The following is a 16109-nucleotide window of genomic DNA, read 5'->3' as shown; positions in this document are numbered from 1 at the left end:
TGTGTTCCTCTCCGCAAATGCTGTCAGACCTGCTGAGTTTTTCCAGGTATTTTTGTTTTTGTTGAGGCCTGTAATGTTGGCACCAATCTGATCCACACTGGCCATCCATCCCCGCCTCCCCTCCCACCATGCCCAAGCAGTCCAAGTTGCTGTGGCAATGTGCACTTCTGCATGCATTACATGCATGTTGTAGCCTGAAGCTATGAACAGTAATGGTAGAGGCTCGAATTTCCTCTCCACCACATGCTAACTAGGGATCTCTCCCACTCTTACCTCCTGCCATTGGCGTGTGTTGGAAGGATTTACAAGTTGATACTCAACCTGTTGGGCCGTGTTGTGAATGCACCTTCTTTGGCCATCAAGACCTGGGGCTGAATTTTGCCATCGGCGAGCAGGGGGCAGGGCCTGCTCGCCGACGCATAAAATGACGCGGGATGACGTCGGAGGGGGAACCCCCGATGTCATCCCGCCCCATTTAAATTTTCAGGAAGGCAGGGGCACAGCCAAATCAGCTGTACGCCCGCCGACCTGTCAATGGCCAATTGAGGCCATTGACAGGATCATTGAAACAATTAAAGGACCTGCCTGTCTAACCTTAAGGTTGGCGGGCAGGCCAGGAGCCCCGGCAGGCAATAGAAAAAACATGAAACATTATCCAAGGTTATTGTGAAAAATAAAAGCTCATGGTGTAGGGGGTAACATATTAGCATAGATAGAAGATTGGCTAGCTAACAGGAAACAGAGAATAGGCATAAATGGGTCTTTTTCTGTTTGGCAAGATGTAACAAGTGGTGTGCCACAGTGATCTGGGCTGGGCTTCAACTTTTGCAATTTATATAAATGGCTTGAACGAAGGGACCAAAGGTATGGCTGCTAAATTTGCTGATGCCGCTAAGATTGGTAGGATAGTAAGATGTGAAGAGGACACAAGGAGGCTACAAAGGGATTTTGATAGGTTGATTGAGTTGGCAAATATCTGGCACATGGAATATAATGGGGGAACGTGGGAAAGTTTCAATTTTTTCAGAAAAATTGAAAAGAAGCATATGAGTGAGAGATTGCAGAGCTTTGTGATGCAGAGGGATCTAGGTGTCTTAGTGCAAGAATCAAAAAAGGCTAGTATGCAGGTACAGCAAGTAATTAGGAAAGCTAATAGAATGTTATAATTTATTGCAAGGGCAATTAAATACAAAAGTAGTGAGATTATGCTTCAGTTATACAGAGCATTGATGAGACCACATCTGGAGTACTGTGTACAGTACTGGTCTCCTTATTTAAGGAAGGGTGTAAATGCATTGGAAGCAGTTCAGAGAAAGTTTACTAAACTAATACCTGAATTGGGTGGGTTGTCTAATGAGGAAAGGTTGGACAGGTTAGGCTTGTATCCACTGAAGTTTAGAAGAGTAAGAGGCAACTTCATTGAAATATATTAGATCCTGAGGGATCTTGACAGGGTGGATGTGGAAAGGATGTTTCCTGTTGTAGGAGAATCTAGTACTAGAGGCCACTGTTTAAAAATGAGAGGTCGCTTATTTAAGAGAGATGAGGAGAAATGTTTTCTCTGAGGGTTGAGTCTTTGGAACTCTGTTCCTCAAAAGGTGGGTGGAAGCAGAGTCTTTGAATATTTTTAAGGCAGAGGTAGATAGATTATTGATAAGCAAGAGCGTGAAACGTTATCAAGCGTAGGTAGGAATGTGGAGTTGAGGTTACAATCAGATCATCCATGATCTAATTGAATGGCAGAGCATTGAAGGGCCAAGTGGGAAACTCCTGCTCCTAATTTATGCGTTTGTTTGTATGAACCCAGAGCTTCTGGCTCAGACGCAGAAAAGCTACCCACTGCACCACAAGACCTCCCTTTAATACAATGGCCAGGAATTTCCTTAGTTATTCTCACCACTGTAACTTCATTGAAAGTGTGGTACAAACTGTGTTTAAGGTACAAATAGAGTTTCAGCCACATGAAGTTGTGGTTCCTACAACTCTGAGAAAACTTAAGGCTATGGAACCTGTGGCTGCACCGAGCGTATTGTTGCACGGTATATCATTTCCTATTTTTAGTTCACTGAGTCTGCATTGAGCAGTTTAAAGTCAGGTATAGATAGGACTGGTCAACTGCATGATAAAATTTCACTCCACTATCACAATTAATTTCAACTCCAATCTCATAACAACCCTGTGATTCTTGTCATCCTCCTTATCACAGTGAAATTACCGAATTAGTGCTAACTTATCAGCAGGGAAAGTACAGTCTAAATTGAGACAGCCCAAGTTCATTTTACTGGAACATTTTTAAAAGGTAGGGCAGAAAGACTTTAATCCCATCAGCCTGAGTTGGAATAAAACAGAGTTCTACAAGTGCCAAGACAAGATACTTGTTGCCAATGACATGCTAAACATGAATCAGATACCGCCTGGTACCACCCTTATTTCTGAAGTGGAAGTATCTGGCTTCATGCCACTTTCCAGAGACTTGAGAGCATGATTAGGCTCACTGCAGTTCTAAGGGAGTGTCGAATGTGTCACCTTCTGGGTGAAATATTAAATTGACAGTACATTTGCTTTCACAGGTCAAATGTACAATTGAAGAAGAGCAGAGGAGTTCTCAAGTTTCCTGAGTAATATTTGTCCCTCAGCCAGCACCACTAAAAACAGATTATCTGAGCATTTCCCTTATTACTGTTTGTGTGACCTTGTGATATGTAAATTGGTTTTTCTAATCCCCTACATCCATATGGTGATCATACTTCCAAAAAAAACGTCATTGACTGTAAAATACTTTGGGATGTCCAAGGCATTATATGAATGCAAGTTCTTAGAACTTTGACAATGACAGTTTTATCAAGTGAGTGCAAACTTCGATCAAAAGAAAGATCAGTTCTGTTCTGGCTCTTTACAGATGTCAATATTTATTTTCCTGATTTTTTTACTTTGCCAGGAGGCTTTTAAAAGTGGCATCCATCGAACTGTACATGCGGGTGAAGTTGGACCTCCTACAGTGGTCAAAGAGGTGAGGCAGGCTTTGTGGTTATTTACACCTGGTTTGTTTAATATATTACAGCAATGATGAACTTTTAAGCCCTATGCAAATCAAGCCATGGTCTTGATTGACCACCAAATCAGTTTTTCTCTGAGAAATCATAGAATGGTTACAGCACAGAAGGCCATTCGGCCCATTGGATTTGAGCTGGCTCTCTGTGAGAGAAATTCACCTAGTGCCACTCCCTTGCCTTTTCCCTGTAGCCCTGCACATTTTTCCCTTTTCAGGTAATGATCCTTTTGAATGCCATGATTGAGTCTGTATCCACCACACTTCTCAGGCTGTGCATTGCATTCCCGATCCTAACCACTTGCTGCACAAAAAAAGGTTTTCCTCATGTCGCTATTGCTTCTTTTGCCAATTACCTTAAATCTATGTCCTCTGGTTTTCAACCCTTCTACCAATGGGAACAATTTCTCGCTTTATACACTGTTCAGCCCCCTCATGATTTTGAATACCTTTATTAAATCTACACCCAGCCTTCTCTTCTTCAATGAATAAGTCCCAGCATCTCCAAACCATCTACATAACTGGTTCCAGGGATGAGGAATTTCATTCTCATGATTTTTTTCTGTATCCTCTCTTATTCCTTCTCATCCTTCCTAAAGAGTGTTATCCAGGACTGGATGCAGTAATCCAGTTGAGGATGAACCAGTGTTTTATACAGCACTATTATACCTCCTTGCTTTTGTACTCTATTGCCCTATTTATAAAGTTCAGGATGTTGTATGCTTTATTAACCGCTCGCTCAACCTATTCTGTCACCTTTATTGGTTTAGGCATATATATCCCCTGGTTGCTCTGCTCCTGCATCCCCTTTAGAATTGTAACCTTTATTTTATATTGCCTCTCTGCGTTCTTCCTACCAAAATAAATCACTTAACACTTATTAAATTTCATCTGCCACTTGTCCGTCCATTTCACCAACTTATATCCTTTTGTAGTTCTATACTATCCTCCTAACAGTTCATATTACTTCCAAGTTATGTATCATTCGCAAATTTTGAAATTGTGCCCTGTACACCAATATCTAGGTCCTTAACATATATCAGGAAGAGCAGGGGTCCTAACACAGACCCCTGGGGAATTCCACTACAAACCTTCCTCCAGTCCGAAAAACAACTGTTCACCACTGCTCTCTGTTTCCCATAAATCAGCAGATTTCCTATCCATGTTGCTACTGTCCCTTTTATTCCATGAGCTCTGACTTTATTCACAAGTCTGCAATTTATCAATTACCTTTTGAAAGTCCATGTACACCACAGCAGCAGCAGTACCTTCATCAACCCTCTCTGTTACCTCATCAAAAAAGTCAAACAAATTAGTTAAACAGGATTTTCTGGCAACAAATTCATACTTGCTTTCCTTAATTAACCTGTTATAAATCCAGGAAATGCTGGAAAAGCTCAACAGGACTGGCAGCATCTTCAGAGTACTGAAGAAGAGGCATATGGACTCGAAACATAACTCTGTTTCTCTCTCCACAGATGCTGCTAGACCTGCTGAATTTTTCCAGCATTTTCTGTTTTCATTTCAGATTTCCAGCATCCACAGTATTTTGTCTTAATTAACCTGCTTTTGCCCAAGTGACTATTAATTTATTAACTGAATTATCGTTTCTATATCCTTCCAAGGTTTTTGTTATTAATACAAGGGTTCTCAACCCTGCCATAAGAAGAGTCCTTTATGGTGGTAAAATATATTGGTTTAAAAATTCATTATGGCCCTTTTTCAGGCCCTGGGGCAGGATTTTCCCGTCGGCGAGCAGGGGGGGGACAGGGTCCGCTCGCCGACGCGTAAAATGACGTGCGGTGATGTCAGGCGGAACTCCTGACGTCACCGTGCCCCATTTAAATTTTCAGGTAGGTGGGGACGCAGCAAAATCAGCTCTGCACCCGCTGACCTGTCAATGGCCAATTGAGGCCATTGACAGTCATTTAACTATTTAATGGACCTGCCCATCCAAACTTAAGGCTGGCGGCAGACCAGGAGCCCTGGCAGGAATGATAAAAAGCATGAAATCTCATCCATGGGCGGGATGAGGTTTCATGTAGGTTTTTAAAAATTTTATTAAAGTTTTTTAAAAAATTATGGACATGTCCCAGTTATTGCGACAGTGTCACATGAGGGGACATGTCAGGATTTTTTATTTTTTTATTTTTAATATTTTTGACAGAACAGCCGATCTCCTTGAGGCAGGACTTAGCCTCAGGGAAATGAGTGCGCTCCTTCGTGCGCATACACGAAACAGCACACTCTCGGGTTTAGGGATTCCCCCCCCCACCTGCACAGGGAGCGCATAGCGCTTCCATGCGGATGTCATGCTGGGCAGGCCTTAATTGGCCCGCCCACGTAAAATGGGGCCGTGCCCCCAATTGGGGGTGCCGATTGGAGACGCACCTGTGCGCGCCCGCAATTCAACTTTTCCCCCGACGGGGGGAAAATCCTGCCCCTGGTGTTGCTGTTCACAACCTGCCCATGCCCATTGCCATTACCTACTTGATTTACCTGATTGTAGTGTTGATCTGAGCGAGGCCATGTTGCTGGCTGTTTGAGGTGGGCACGTGTGCCAATCTCATGTGGTATAGCCAGCCTGCTCCTCTTAAAGGCAGTCTGCTCCACCGCCCCATCCTCCCACTTAAAGGGGAGCTGCACTCAGTGGAAGGGGGCTGATATTGGCTGCCTGTACTGACACTGGCTAAATGTGGGAGGTGCTTAAATGGAGCACCAAGGCAGGGAGAGGGTTCTGCAGTTCACAAATGGGGAGCTAGTGGCCTTGCTTATGGAGACTGAACAGGTGGCAAGACATCAGGTTTCATTGGAGCACCAGAAGGCACACTGAGAACCTTGAGGATGCTAGTATATTACTGTCTTATGCCCCTTCTCAATGCCCTGCTTATGCTCATCCTGCTATCTGTCTTGATGTGCAAGCAGCTGATGGTGTTTTTAAAAATTAATTCACGGGATGTGGGCTTCGCTGGCTGGGCCAGCATTTATTGCTCATCCCTAGTTGCCCTTGAGAAGGTGGTGGTGAGCTGCCTTCTTGAACCACCGGAGTCCATGTGATGTAGGTACACCCATGGTGCTGTTAGGAAGGGAGTTCCAGGAATTTGACCAGCGACAATAAAGGAATAGCGATATATTTCCAAGTCAGGATGGTGAGTGACCTGGAGGGGAACTTCCAGGTGGTGGTGTTGCCATCTATCTGCTGCCCCTGTCCTTCTAGATGGTAGTGGTTGTGGGTTTGGAAGGTGCTTGGTGAATTCTTGCAGTGCATCTTGTGGATGGTACACACTGCTGCTACTGTGCGTTGATGATGAAGGGAGTGAACGTGTGTGGATTGAGTGCCAATCAAGTGGGCTGCTTTGTCCTGGGTGGTGTCAGGCTCCCTGAGTGTGATGGGAGCTATACTCATCCAAGCAAGTGGGGAGTATCCCATCACACTCTTAACTTGTCATGTAGATGGTGGACAGGCTTTGGGGAGTCAGGAGATGAGTTACTCATCGCAGGATTCCTAGCCTCTGACCTGCTCTTGCAGCAGTTCAGTTTCTGGTCAATGGTAACACCCAGGATGTTGATAGTGGGGGATTCAGTGATGGTAATGCCATTGAACGTCAAGGGGCAATGGTTAGATTCTCTCATTTTGGAGATGGTCATTGCCTGGCACTTGTGTGGCGCGAATGTTTCTTGCCACTTGTCAGCCCAAGTCTGGATGTTGTCCAGGTCTTACTGCATTTGGACATGGACTGCTTCAGTATCTGAGAAGTCGCGAATGGTGCTGAACATTGTGCAAACATTAGCAAACATCCCCACATGACCTTGTGATGGAAGGAAGGTCATTGATGAAGCAGCTGTAAATGGTTGGGCCTAGGCCATTACTCTGAGGAACTCCTGCAGTGATGTCCTGGAGCTGAGATGACTGACCTCCAACAACCACAACCATCTTCCTTTGTGCTTGGTATGATTCCAGCCAGTGGAGAGCTTTCCCTCTGTCTCCCATTATTCCCATTGACTCCAGTTTTGCCAGGGCTCCTTGATGCCACACTCAGTCAAATATGGCCTTGATGTCAAGGGCAATCACTCTCACCTCACCTCGGGAGTTCAGATCTTTTGTCCATGTTTGAACCAAGGCTATAATGAGATCAGGAGCTGAGTGGCTCTGGTGGAACCCAAACTGGGCACCAGTGACCATGAACCTCTTGTTTTCCACCTCACCCCATCCTTATCCCTTCTGATTGCCTGCTTTCAGAGACTATAAACTGCCAATTGCCCACCCAAAGGAGAACCAGGAGGAAGAGAGAGACAGAGAAAGAGCACAACACTACAGTACAGATGATGAAGAGGCCCTGTCACTTGCAACTTGCAGCTCAGATACTGGTACTCAGGAAGTTAGAGATGCTGGTCTAGAGTTTGTGATCTGCATGTGTGAACTATTAAGCATGGGTGGGTTGCAGCCAAGACTGGGGGAAAGGATCGTGCATTTGCCATAGACGAGTTCTAATACAGGCGATGCAGATTGGGGCTTCCATGGCCAGCATCCAGGAGAATGCTGATAAAGATTCTAAGTGCCTTGCCTGACCTGCCAGACAGCCAGTAGCATGGAGGTGTTCAGCTCCAACTTTGCAGAGGGCATTGCGCAGAACTTTCTCCCCCTCTCTAGCTCCTGCTTCATCTCCCTGTCGTGTGCTTGAGACACTTGTGACAGCAGCCCCCAAAGTTTGTGCAACCTTTGACAAGTCACCAAATCCTCTGCCCTCTCTGTGAGGTTGTAGCATCACACCTTGCCAAATCTTGACCAATTGCACTCAAACTGAATTGAAACTACTTTTCTGTCTCTGTGGGGCCTCCTGTTGCTAGGCAACAGCACAGTTTTTTTTCTACCTTGTGTTTGTTTTACCTTCCCTTCAAGAGTCGTAAAATCTCATTAGAATGCAGGCACACAAACAAAGCCTTAGCCCTACTGTCTCCACTCTAAAATGAAACTAGACCTGAGGATTCGCCTTTTTAACCCGCAAATACAAATATAACTAACTTAAACTATCCCTGTTTTCTAGCAATCTGAATAACTTATTTTCTGAAGGAAGGCAACATGGAGGTTAGAATTTGTAGTTGGGAGTTTAAAAACATTGAAAAAAGAAAATGTGATTTCCTTATTGAGTTTTTAGGAACATGTCAAAATACTTTGTAAAATTTAGTGCTAGAAGAAGAACACATTTTTCCTGGTTTTTAATGTTAATTGAAAAGCCGCGAATCATAGTTTTTCTGCTGGCTTCCACCAACTTTAATGATTATCTTACATTTATTTATTGTTAGGCAGTAGATGTTTTGAAGGCTGAACGGATTGGACATGGGTATCACACAGTTGAAGATCCTTGTCTCTACAAGCGCTTGTTAAAAATGAATATGCATTTTGAGGTAGGCAGATCCTGGAGATATATTTACCATTTAATTTTTCACTCTAAATATTTTGATGGCAGAATTATTTAATTATTTTCAATTCAAAAGGTCATGATATTCTGCATGATTGCCAATGGACCATACATTTCTGCCTGCTAAGTTGTGAAGGCGTTGAGTTGATGTCTTTGTATTTTTCAGGTATGCCCCTGGTCTAGCTATCTCACTGGAGCCTGTGACCCAGATTTAACTAAGCATCCAAGTATAAGGTAACTCCAAGGGGAGGGTTTTACCCTCGTTGGGCGGGCACGGCGAGTAGGCTCGGGAATGGCTGCGCAACAGTATGCCACCTGCGATCGGGCCCCGACTGCAATTTTACGCTGGCTGGCCAATTAATAGTCAGCCAGCATGAACTGCGTGCTGAAACACTCAGTGCTGCCTGGGTGGGGAGGGGAGGAGGGCGAACGCGGAAGTCAGCGCATACGCGCAGACGCACTCAGTGAGATGGTGGACAGGCTTTGGGGAGTCAGGAGGTGAGTTACTCTCTGCGGAATTTCCAACCTCTGACGTGCTGTTGTAGCCATGGTATTTACATGGATGGTTCGGTTCAGTTTCTGGTTAATGGTAACCCCCAGATGTTGATCGTGGGGTATTCAGCAATGGTAATGCCATTGAATGCCAAAAGGTTGGATTCTCTCTTCTTGGAGATGGTTTTGCCTGGTACTTGTGAAGCACAAGTTAGTTGCCACTTATCAGCTCAAGCCTGAATGTTGTCTAGACCTTGCTGCATATGGGCACGGACTGCTTCAGTATATCCTGTGTTCCTATGTTCAAACTGTTACAAACAAGTTCTTACTCTTTGTTAAATTTGTACATCGAACAGCAAGTTAATAGCACTTAGTGTTAACATAAATTTCAGTACTGTGGCACAGGGACAGATGCAGGTTTGGGTTCCACTCAAATCATATTGGAAAGATTCTGAGCGGAGATTGTCCTACCCTCAACGAGGTGGGATAACTGCGAAGAGTTTGAACTGGGTGGTTGCACGAGCCTCTGATAGCCTAAAAGTAGACAATGTGCTGACACTCTTGTTGGATTCTACAATATTTAAGAATGTGGAGATAACACTAGTTGGCAGGCAGGTGAGGGAGTTTATCTAAAAATTATTCGGTTGAACTTTTTTGCGGTGGGCAGGGGAGTGCCTATACATGTTGTTCATATAGACTCCTGCAAAGCATTTGATAAGCTTCAAGCAAATAGTGAAAAGAATGCATGCAATTGAAGGTAACCTTAGAACATAGGTTGAAAATTGATTTGGAGGTAGAAGACCAAGAGTAGCGATAAAGGGGATGTACTCTGATTGACAAAATGTGACAAATGGTGCTACGATGGATTCCTCAGCGTTTCACCATATATATCAATAACAGATGAAGGAATACAGTGTTGTGTATCCAAGGTTTCAGGTGACACCAAATTAAGTGGAACAGAAAGTTGTGTGGATTCAAGCAAGATGCCACAAAGAGACATAGATTAAGCAAATGGGCAAAACTGTGCAAATGGAGTTCAATTTGGGAATGTGTGAAGTAATCCACTTTGGATCCAAGAAAAATGCATTGAAATACTTTATAAATGGCAACACACCAGAAACAATGGAAAAGAAAAGTGAGTTAGATATCCAGGTACATAAATCACTATAAGCTAGTGCACAGGTGCCAACATCTAAAAGGATAAGGTAAAGTTAGCATTTATCTCAAGAAGGCTAAAGTTCTAAAGACAGGAAGTTATGGGCTATGGTTCAGTTGTGCAGAACCTTGGTCAAGACCCCTCTGGAAACATTGTGCTCATTTCTGGGGACTGCATCCCAAGAAAGATACATTGGGCAGAATTTTCTGGCTGACGTGCGGGTAGCGGAGCCCACACGTCAGCACTTAAAATGTCACGCACTGACGTTGCGCGAGCGTCCTGATGTCAGCGTGTAGCCTGGAAATGGGTTCTGACATCTCCACTAGAGGCAGCTCCTCTGAGGAGGAAGGGAGGGATAAAATCAGGAGGAGGCCAGGAGTGGACAATCAGCCTCCAGGGGAGCCACCTTTGGGAGGCCAGGCGCAGGCACAAGGGACGCAAGGCCAAGAGGTTGTCCAAGGTGGAAGGGGCTGCAGAAGAAACCACTATCCTGCTGCCAGGGATACAGGCAGCGAAGCAGCTACCTCAATATGACTGAGGTGCAGTGCCGAAGGAGGCTCCGTCTCTCAAAGGAAACAGTCAACTATATCTGTCAGATGATTGGCCCTGAGATCTCCCCTAACTGTGTGGTTGGACATCCCATGCCAGCAGCTCTGAAGTTCACAGTTGCCCTCCACTTCTATGCATCTGGCTCCTTCCAGGGGTCGGTGGGTGATCTTTGCGGTGTCTCCCAATCAGCTGTCCACACTTGTGTCAAGCAGGTTACAGATGCTCTGTTCAGACGGGCATTGACCTTCATCCACTTCTGTTACGACCAGGCAGGCCAGACACAGCGAGCCAGAGGCTTCGTGGCCATTGCTGTCTTCCCCCGTGTCCAGGGTGCTATAGACTGTACACATGTGGCCATCAAGGCGCCAGCAGATGAGCCCGGTGCCTTCGTCAACAGGAAGGGTTTCCACTCCATGAACGTGCAGATAGTGTGTGATCACAGGATGCAGATTTTACAAGTCTGTGCAAGGTACCCAGGCAGCTCCCACGAAGCCTACATCCTCAGATACTCCCAGGTGCTGGCGCTCTTCAGTGCTCCGGCTCAGCTAGATGGTTGGCTGCTGGGTGAAAAGGTCTATCCTCTCTGAAGGTGCTCATGACGCCTCTCTGCCATCCAAGAACAGAAGCTGAGGAGCGCTACACTAGGAGCCATGGCACCACAAGGGCTGTGGTGGAGAGAGCCATTGGTCTTCTCAAGATGCGTTTCTGTTGCCTGGACTGCTCAGGGGTCGCACTCCGGTATCCCCCAGATCGCGTCTCTCTGATAGTGGTAGCATGCTGCACTCTGCACAATCTTGCGCTGGAAAGGGGGGATGCAGTTGACGATGAAGACCTTGACGCATTGGATGAGGCTGCACACGATGAATCCAGCAGTGGCTCAGAGGATGAGGAAGAACAGGGCAATGATGAGGGGCAGCACGCCGACCCGCTATTACGCCAAGGAGGCAGGGACATCCGGGACACTTTAATCCAACGAACCTTCAGTTAGCTCCACAACATGGATCAGCAGGACCAGCATTGCCTGGCGCTTCCACACGTGGCACTTAGGTGCTACATCTTCCACCTCATCAGCTGCAACTAAGGGCTTAGTGCAGAAACATCAATGTCCACTCAAACACTCATGAGATGTCTGTGAAACAAACAAATGCAGCACAAAGGAAACACCCTCAGCCATGGTCAAAAAACTAGACTTTATTCCATCCAACATCAAAGAGAAGCGTCTCTCTAACAAACATAACTATTTTTTCCCTAATCTAAGGCCAACACAAAATCACCAGTGACATACCCGTGGAGTGCCTAACGTGCCTTATGCTTTCGTTTGTGGGTGCTACGTCTAGGTGCCGCCCCATCGCTCGGAGTGGCTTGTGAGACAGCCTGCTGACTCTGCTGTCCTGTTGGCGTCGATGACCTTGGCGGGCATCCTCTGGCCCGTGGAGGCTATGATGTCCCCGCCTGGGAGGGAGTGGCCAGTTCCAGAACTGGCACCTTCCCAGTTGTCGCCGCCTCAACGGATGCAACGGTCACTGGCAGAAGGGCGGAGGAGCTGCTGCCCTCATCCAGAGCACCCTGAGAAGAGCTCGCAGCGATGACAGGCAGCTACTGCACCGATGCGAGGTCACATTGGACCTCCTTGCTCACCACAGATGCATGGGCACCGAGCGCCGACACTTGGTGCCCAGAACATTTCCCACCTGCAGCCATTACCACTGCGAGGGCTTGCAGGAATCAGAGCTCCACCCTAGCCTTGCCAACACCTGCCTCCCTGGCCCCCTGCCTCCTCCCCAGCTGCATCGCCTGCTCCTCGTAAGTGGTGAGGCGCTGCAGCATGGCGTGCCCACCACCAGTCCGCTGGCATTCCCTGAGATTGTGCTTGGTTTTTGCCTGCAGAACAGAGAAGAGGATTTATTGGGGCTGATCGCTCATGTACTCTGCACACGCACGCCGCACCCCAACCACAGTGGCCCATCTGAGGCTTCCAGTGGCTCCTGTCCACACTACTGGTCATCAGTCCCCAGAAGAAAGTATGGCTGGTCCCAACCCCCTCCCCCAATGGACACCTTGGACACATTAGGCATCCATCACTTTGAATATCACACGGGTCTTAGCGCCCATGGCAAAGAGACGCAACTAGGTGTGGCGCTGAGGCCAGCAGATGGCTCTTGGCCACAACACCTTGAGGCTCCCCTTCCACCATCTCATCACCATCAATAAGACATGGGTTGGAGTTCTGAGTATGTGTCTAACTGCCTCCCCTGCAGGTTGCCCCCAGACTACTCAAATGCGACAAACACCAACATATGCTGCGGGAAGAACCCATCTTCTCCACAACCATTAAGGCTGATGTAAGCATCGTCACTATCTGTTTGCCCACCCAGCGTGCGCCAAATGCCCAGTGCAGTAATGACAGTAAGACGTGGGGGGGTGTGGGGCTCAAAGGCTAAGGCTACCTGCTGGGTCAAATGGCCAAGGCTGACATGGTACTCACCCTTCCAGAGTTCAACAAATCATTGAAGCGCTTGGGGCACTGCGTTCCGGTGCGCCGCACATCATCATGGGCGCTTACTGCCTACCCCACCTCCTCCCATGCCTGCCTGGCAACATGGAAGGCCCTCCTCCTCCCATCCTCCGGATACAAAATATCCCGACGCTGGGACACCTCTTCAAGGAGGACAGCAAGGCAGGCACCTGAGAAGCGAGGGGCACAGTGGCCTATCCTGCAGCCTGCTCCCATTCTCCTCCTCCTCCTGTGCCCTGAAACCAGCATGTTGCTCTCTGTCAGTGGCCATGGTGAACTGCCTCAACGAGGCTGCCTGGCCACTCTTTATACAGACTGCTGGTTCCCCATTGGAACCAGCGGTCTGAACATGTCCATCACTGAAACGATTTTCCTGTTGTACATGGGAGTCGCTAACCCGCTGGGTGGGCCTTAATTGGCCCGCCCGCGCAAAATGTTGGGGCGGCCCATTTCGGCGGCAGCAATCGGCTGCCCGCCCGCCACCGAGTTGGTTGGGCCCACCCGTCCGTCAAGGGCAAAATTCTGCCCACTGACTTTAGATAGGAAACAACAAAAATTTACTGAAATTATACCAGGGCTGAAAGGGTTAAATTATGATGATAATTTGCCTGTATTCCCTTGCATTTAGAAGGTTGAGGGGTAATTTAGTGGAGGTATTTAAAATTGATAAAAGGATTGGATAGAACGTAAATCAAGGAATTATTTCCTCTAGTGGGGGATTCCAGAACAAGAGAACTAGGCCATTCAAGACTGTAGGCCATTCAAGAATGAAATCAGGAAGCACATTTTCACACAGAAGGGTAGTGGAAATGTGGAGCACTCTCTCCTAAAAAGGCAGTAGTTGCTAGATCAATTGACATTTTCAAGGCTGAGTTTTATTTGGAAAAGGTACAAAGGAATATGGATCAAAGGCAGGTAAATGGAGTTGAGCTGCAGGTCAGCCATGATCTAGTAAAATGGTGGACATACTTGAGTTGTTGAATAGTCTACTCCAGTTACTATGGCTGGAATTTTATGCTGGCAGGAATTTTCCAGTCCTGCTGAAGTCAATGGATTTTTGAAAGGCTCACCGCATTTTCTGGTCCCGCCCCTGCTACAACAGGGCCATAAAATTCCACCCCATGTTTCTAGGACTTCAAGAAACCTTTTTGCTTTGGAAGTCAAAGGAGAGAATCCTATGTATAATGCTGGAGTTGGTGAATACATGTGTTTTATTGAGTACACATACTGTACTGAAAAGTTTTGTCACTAATATAGAGAATGAGGCTGGATTCTGCGCAATGGTGGTAATGTGTAATGAGGCAAGATTAATTAATGACTTCTAAGTAAGAGTGATCATAACACGATAGAATTTCACATTCAGTTTGAGGGTGAGAAATTTGAGGCTGAAACTGGTGCCTTAAACTTAAATAAAGTCAATCAAGAAGGTCAGAAGATAGAGTTGGTTAAAGTGCAATGGGAAAATAGGTTAAAAGGTAAGGCAATAGAGAAGCAGTTGCACAAAGTTGTACAATGCTGCAAAAATTAATGGTAGCCTAGAAGATTGGGGAAATTTTAGAAACCAACAAATGTTGACTAAAAACATAGTAAATAGGGAGGAGTTGGAATGTGAGAGAAAACTTGCAAGAAATATAAAAACAGACAGTAAAAGCTTCTACAAGTATATAAAAAGGAAGAGAATAGCTAAAGTAAATGTTGGGCCCTTAGAGGATGAAACTGGGAAATTAATAATGAGAAACAAGGAAATGGCAGAGACTTTGAACAACTATTTTGCACCTATCTTCATTGTAAAAGACAAAAAGCATCCCGTGAGTGGCAGGAAATCAAGATGCAACAGGGAGTGAGGAACTTAAAACAATCACGATCACTAAAGAAAAAAGTACTAGGAAAACTAATGGGACTAAAGGCTGACAAATCCCTTGGACATGATGGCCTGCATGCTAGGCTCTGAAAAGGAGTGGCTGCAGAGATAGTGAATACGTTGGTTGTAATCTAACAAAATTCCCAAGAGTCTAGAAAGGCCAGAATGAATTGGAAAACTGCAAATGTGACACCCCTGTTCAAGAAAGGAGGGAGGCAGAAAGCAGGAAATTAACTGTAGTTTCTAACACCTGTCATTGGGAAAATGTTAGAACCCATTAATAAGCAGGTAGTAGCAGAACATTTAGGAAATCATAATGCGATCTGGTGAGTCAACATGGTTTTGTGAAAGGGCAATCATGTTTGACAAATTTATTGGAGTTCTTTGATGATGTAATGAGCAGGGTGAATAAAGGGAAACCAGTAGATGTATTGTATTCAGATTTCCAAAAGGCATTTGATAAGGTGCCACATAAAAGGTTACTGCACAAGATTAGAGCTCATGATAATGGGGGTGATATAGTAGCATGGATAGAAAATTAGCTAACTAATAGGAAACAGAGTTGGGAAAAATGGGTCATTTTCAAGTTGGCAAATTGTAACTAGTGGAGTGCCACATGGATCAGTGCTGGGGCCTCAACCATTACGATCTATATTAATGACTTAGATGAAGGGACAGTCTGCATTGTAGCCAAATTTGGTAATGATACAAAGATTGGTAGAAAAGCATGCTGTGAGGAGATACAAAGGCCAGAATTTTCCATGCCTGCCAGCGTCGGGCATGTTCGGTGACATGAGCAGACAATATGGTGCAATTGGTTTCACAACGGCTTGCAACCAGTCTGTGATCATCCGCTCAGCCCGCCGATGGCAGGCCATGTTTCCTGCCATCGGACATGAGGAACCTCATTATAATACATCTGCGTATCATTACTAGGCCAGGCTGCCGGAATCGTCCCCACACCCCACCAGTTGGATCGTCGTGTTTCGCAACAACACGTAAGCGACGTGTACCTGGTGAGCTGCACTTCGCTCGGGACTTCAAAGTTTGTTTGCTGACCTTGCTTC

At 46.0% G+C, this 16109-nt stretch overlaps 1 protein-coding gene across 1 annotated transcript in view; it reads left to right on the top strand.

Annotated features, from left to right (window-relative positions):
• The window catches only part of LOC144688555 (adenosine deaminase-like), a 100327-nt gene that overhangs the window by 78787 nt on the left and 5431 nt on the right, over window positions 1-16109 (top strand). Inside the window, exons 7-9 of the mRNA XM_078555282.1 lie at window positions 2939-3010; window positions 8354-8455; window positions 8636-8703. Coding sequence (XP_078411408.1) covers window positions 2939-3010; window positions 8354-8455; window positions 8636-8703 — 242 coding nt within the window. The remainder of the gene's footprint in view (window positions 1-2938; window positions 3011-8353; window positions 8456-8635; window positions 8704-16109) is intronic.

Source organism: Cetorhinus maximus, chromosome 13, assembly GCF_964194155.1.
Source record: "Cetorhinus maximus chromosome 13, sCetMax3.hap1.1, whole genome shotgun sequence".
NCBI classification, from domain to species: domain Eukaryota; kingdom Metazoa; phylum Chordata; class Chondrichthyes; order Lamniformes; family Cetorhinidae; genus Cetorhinus; species Cetorhinus maximus.
This window is presented reverse-complemented; position numbering and strand designations above follow the sequence as displayed.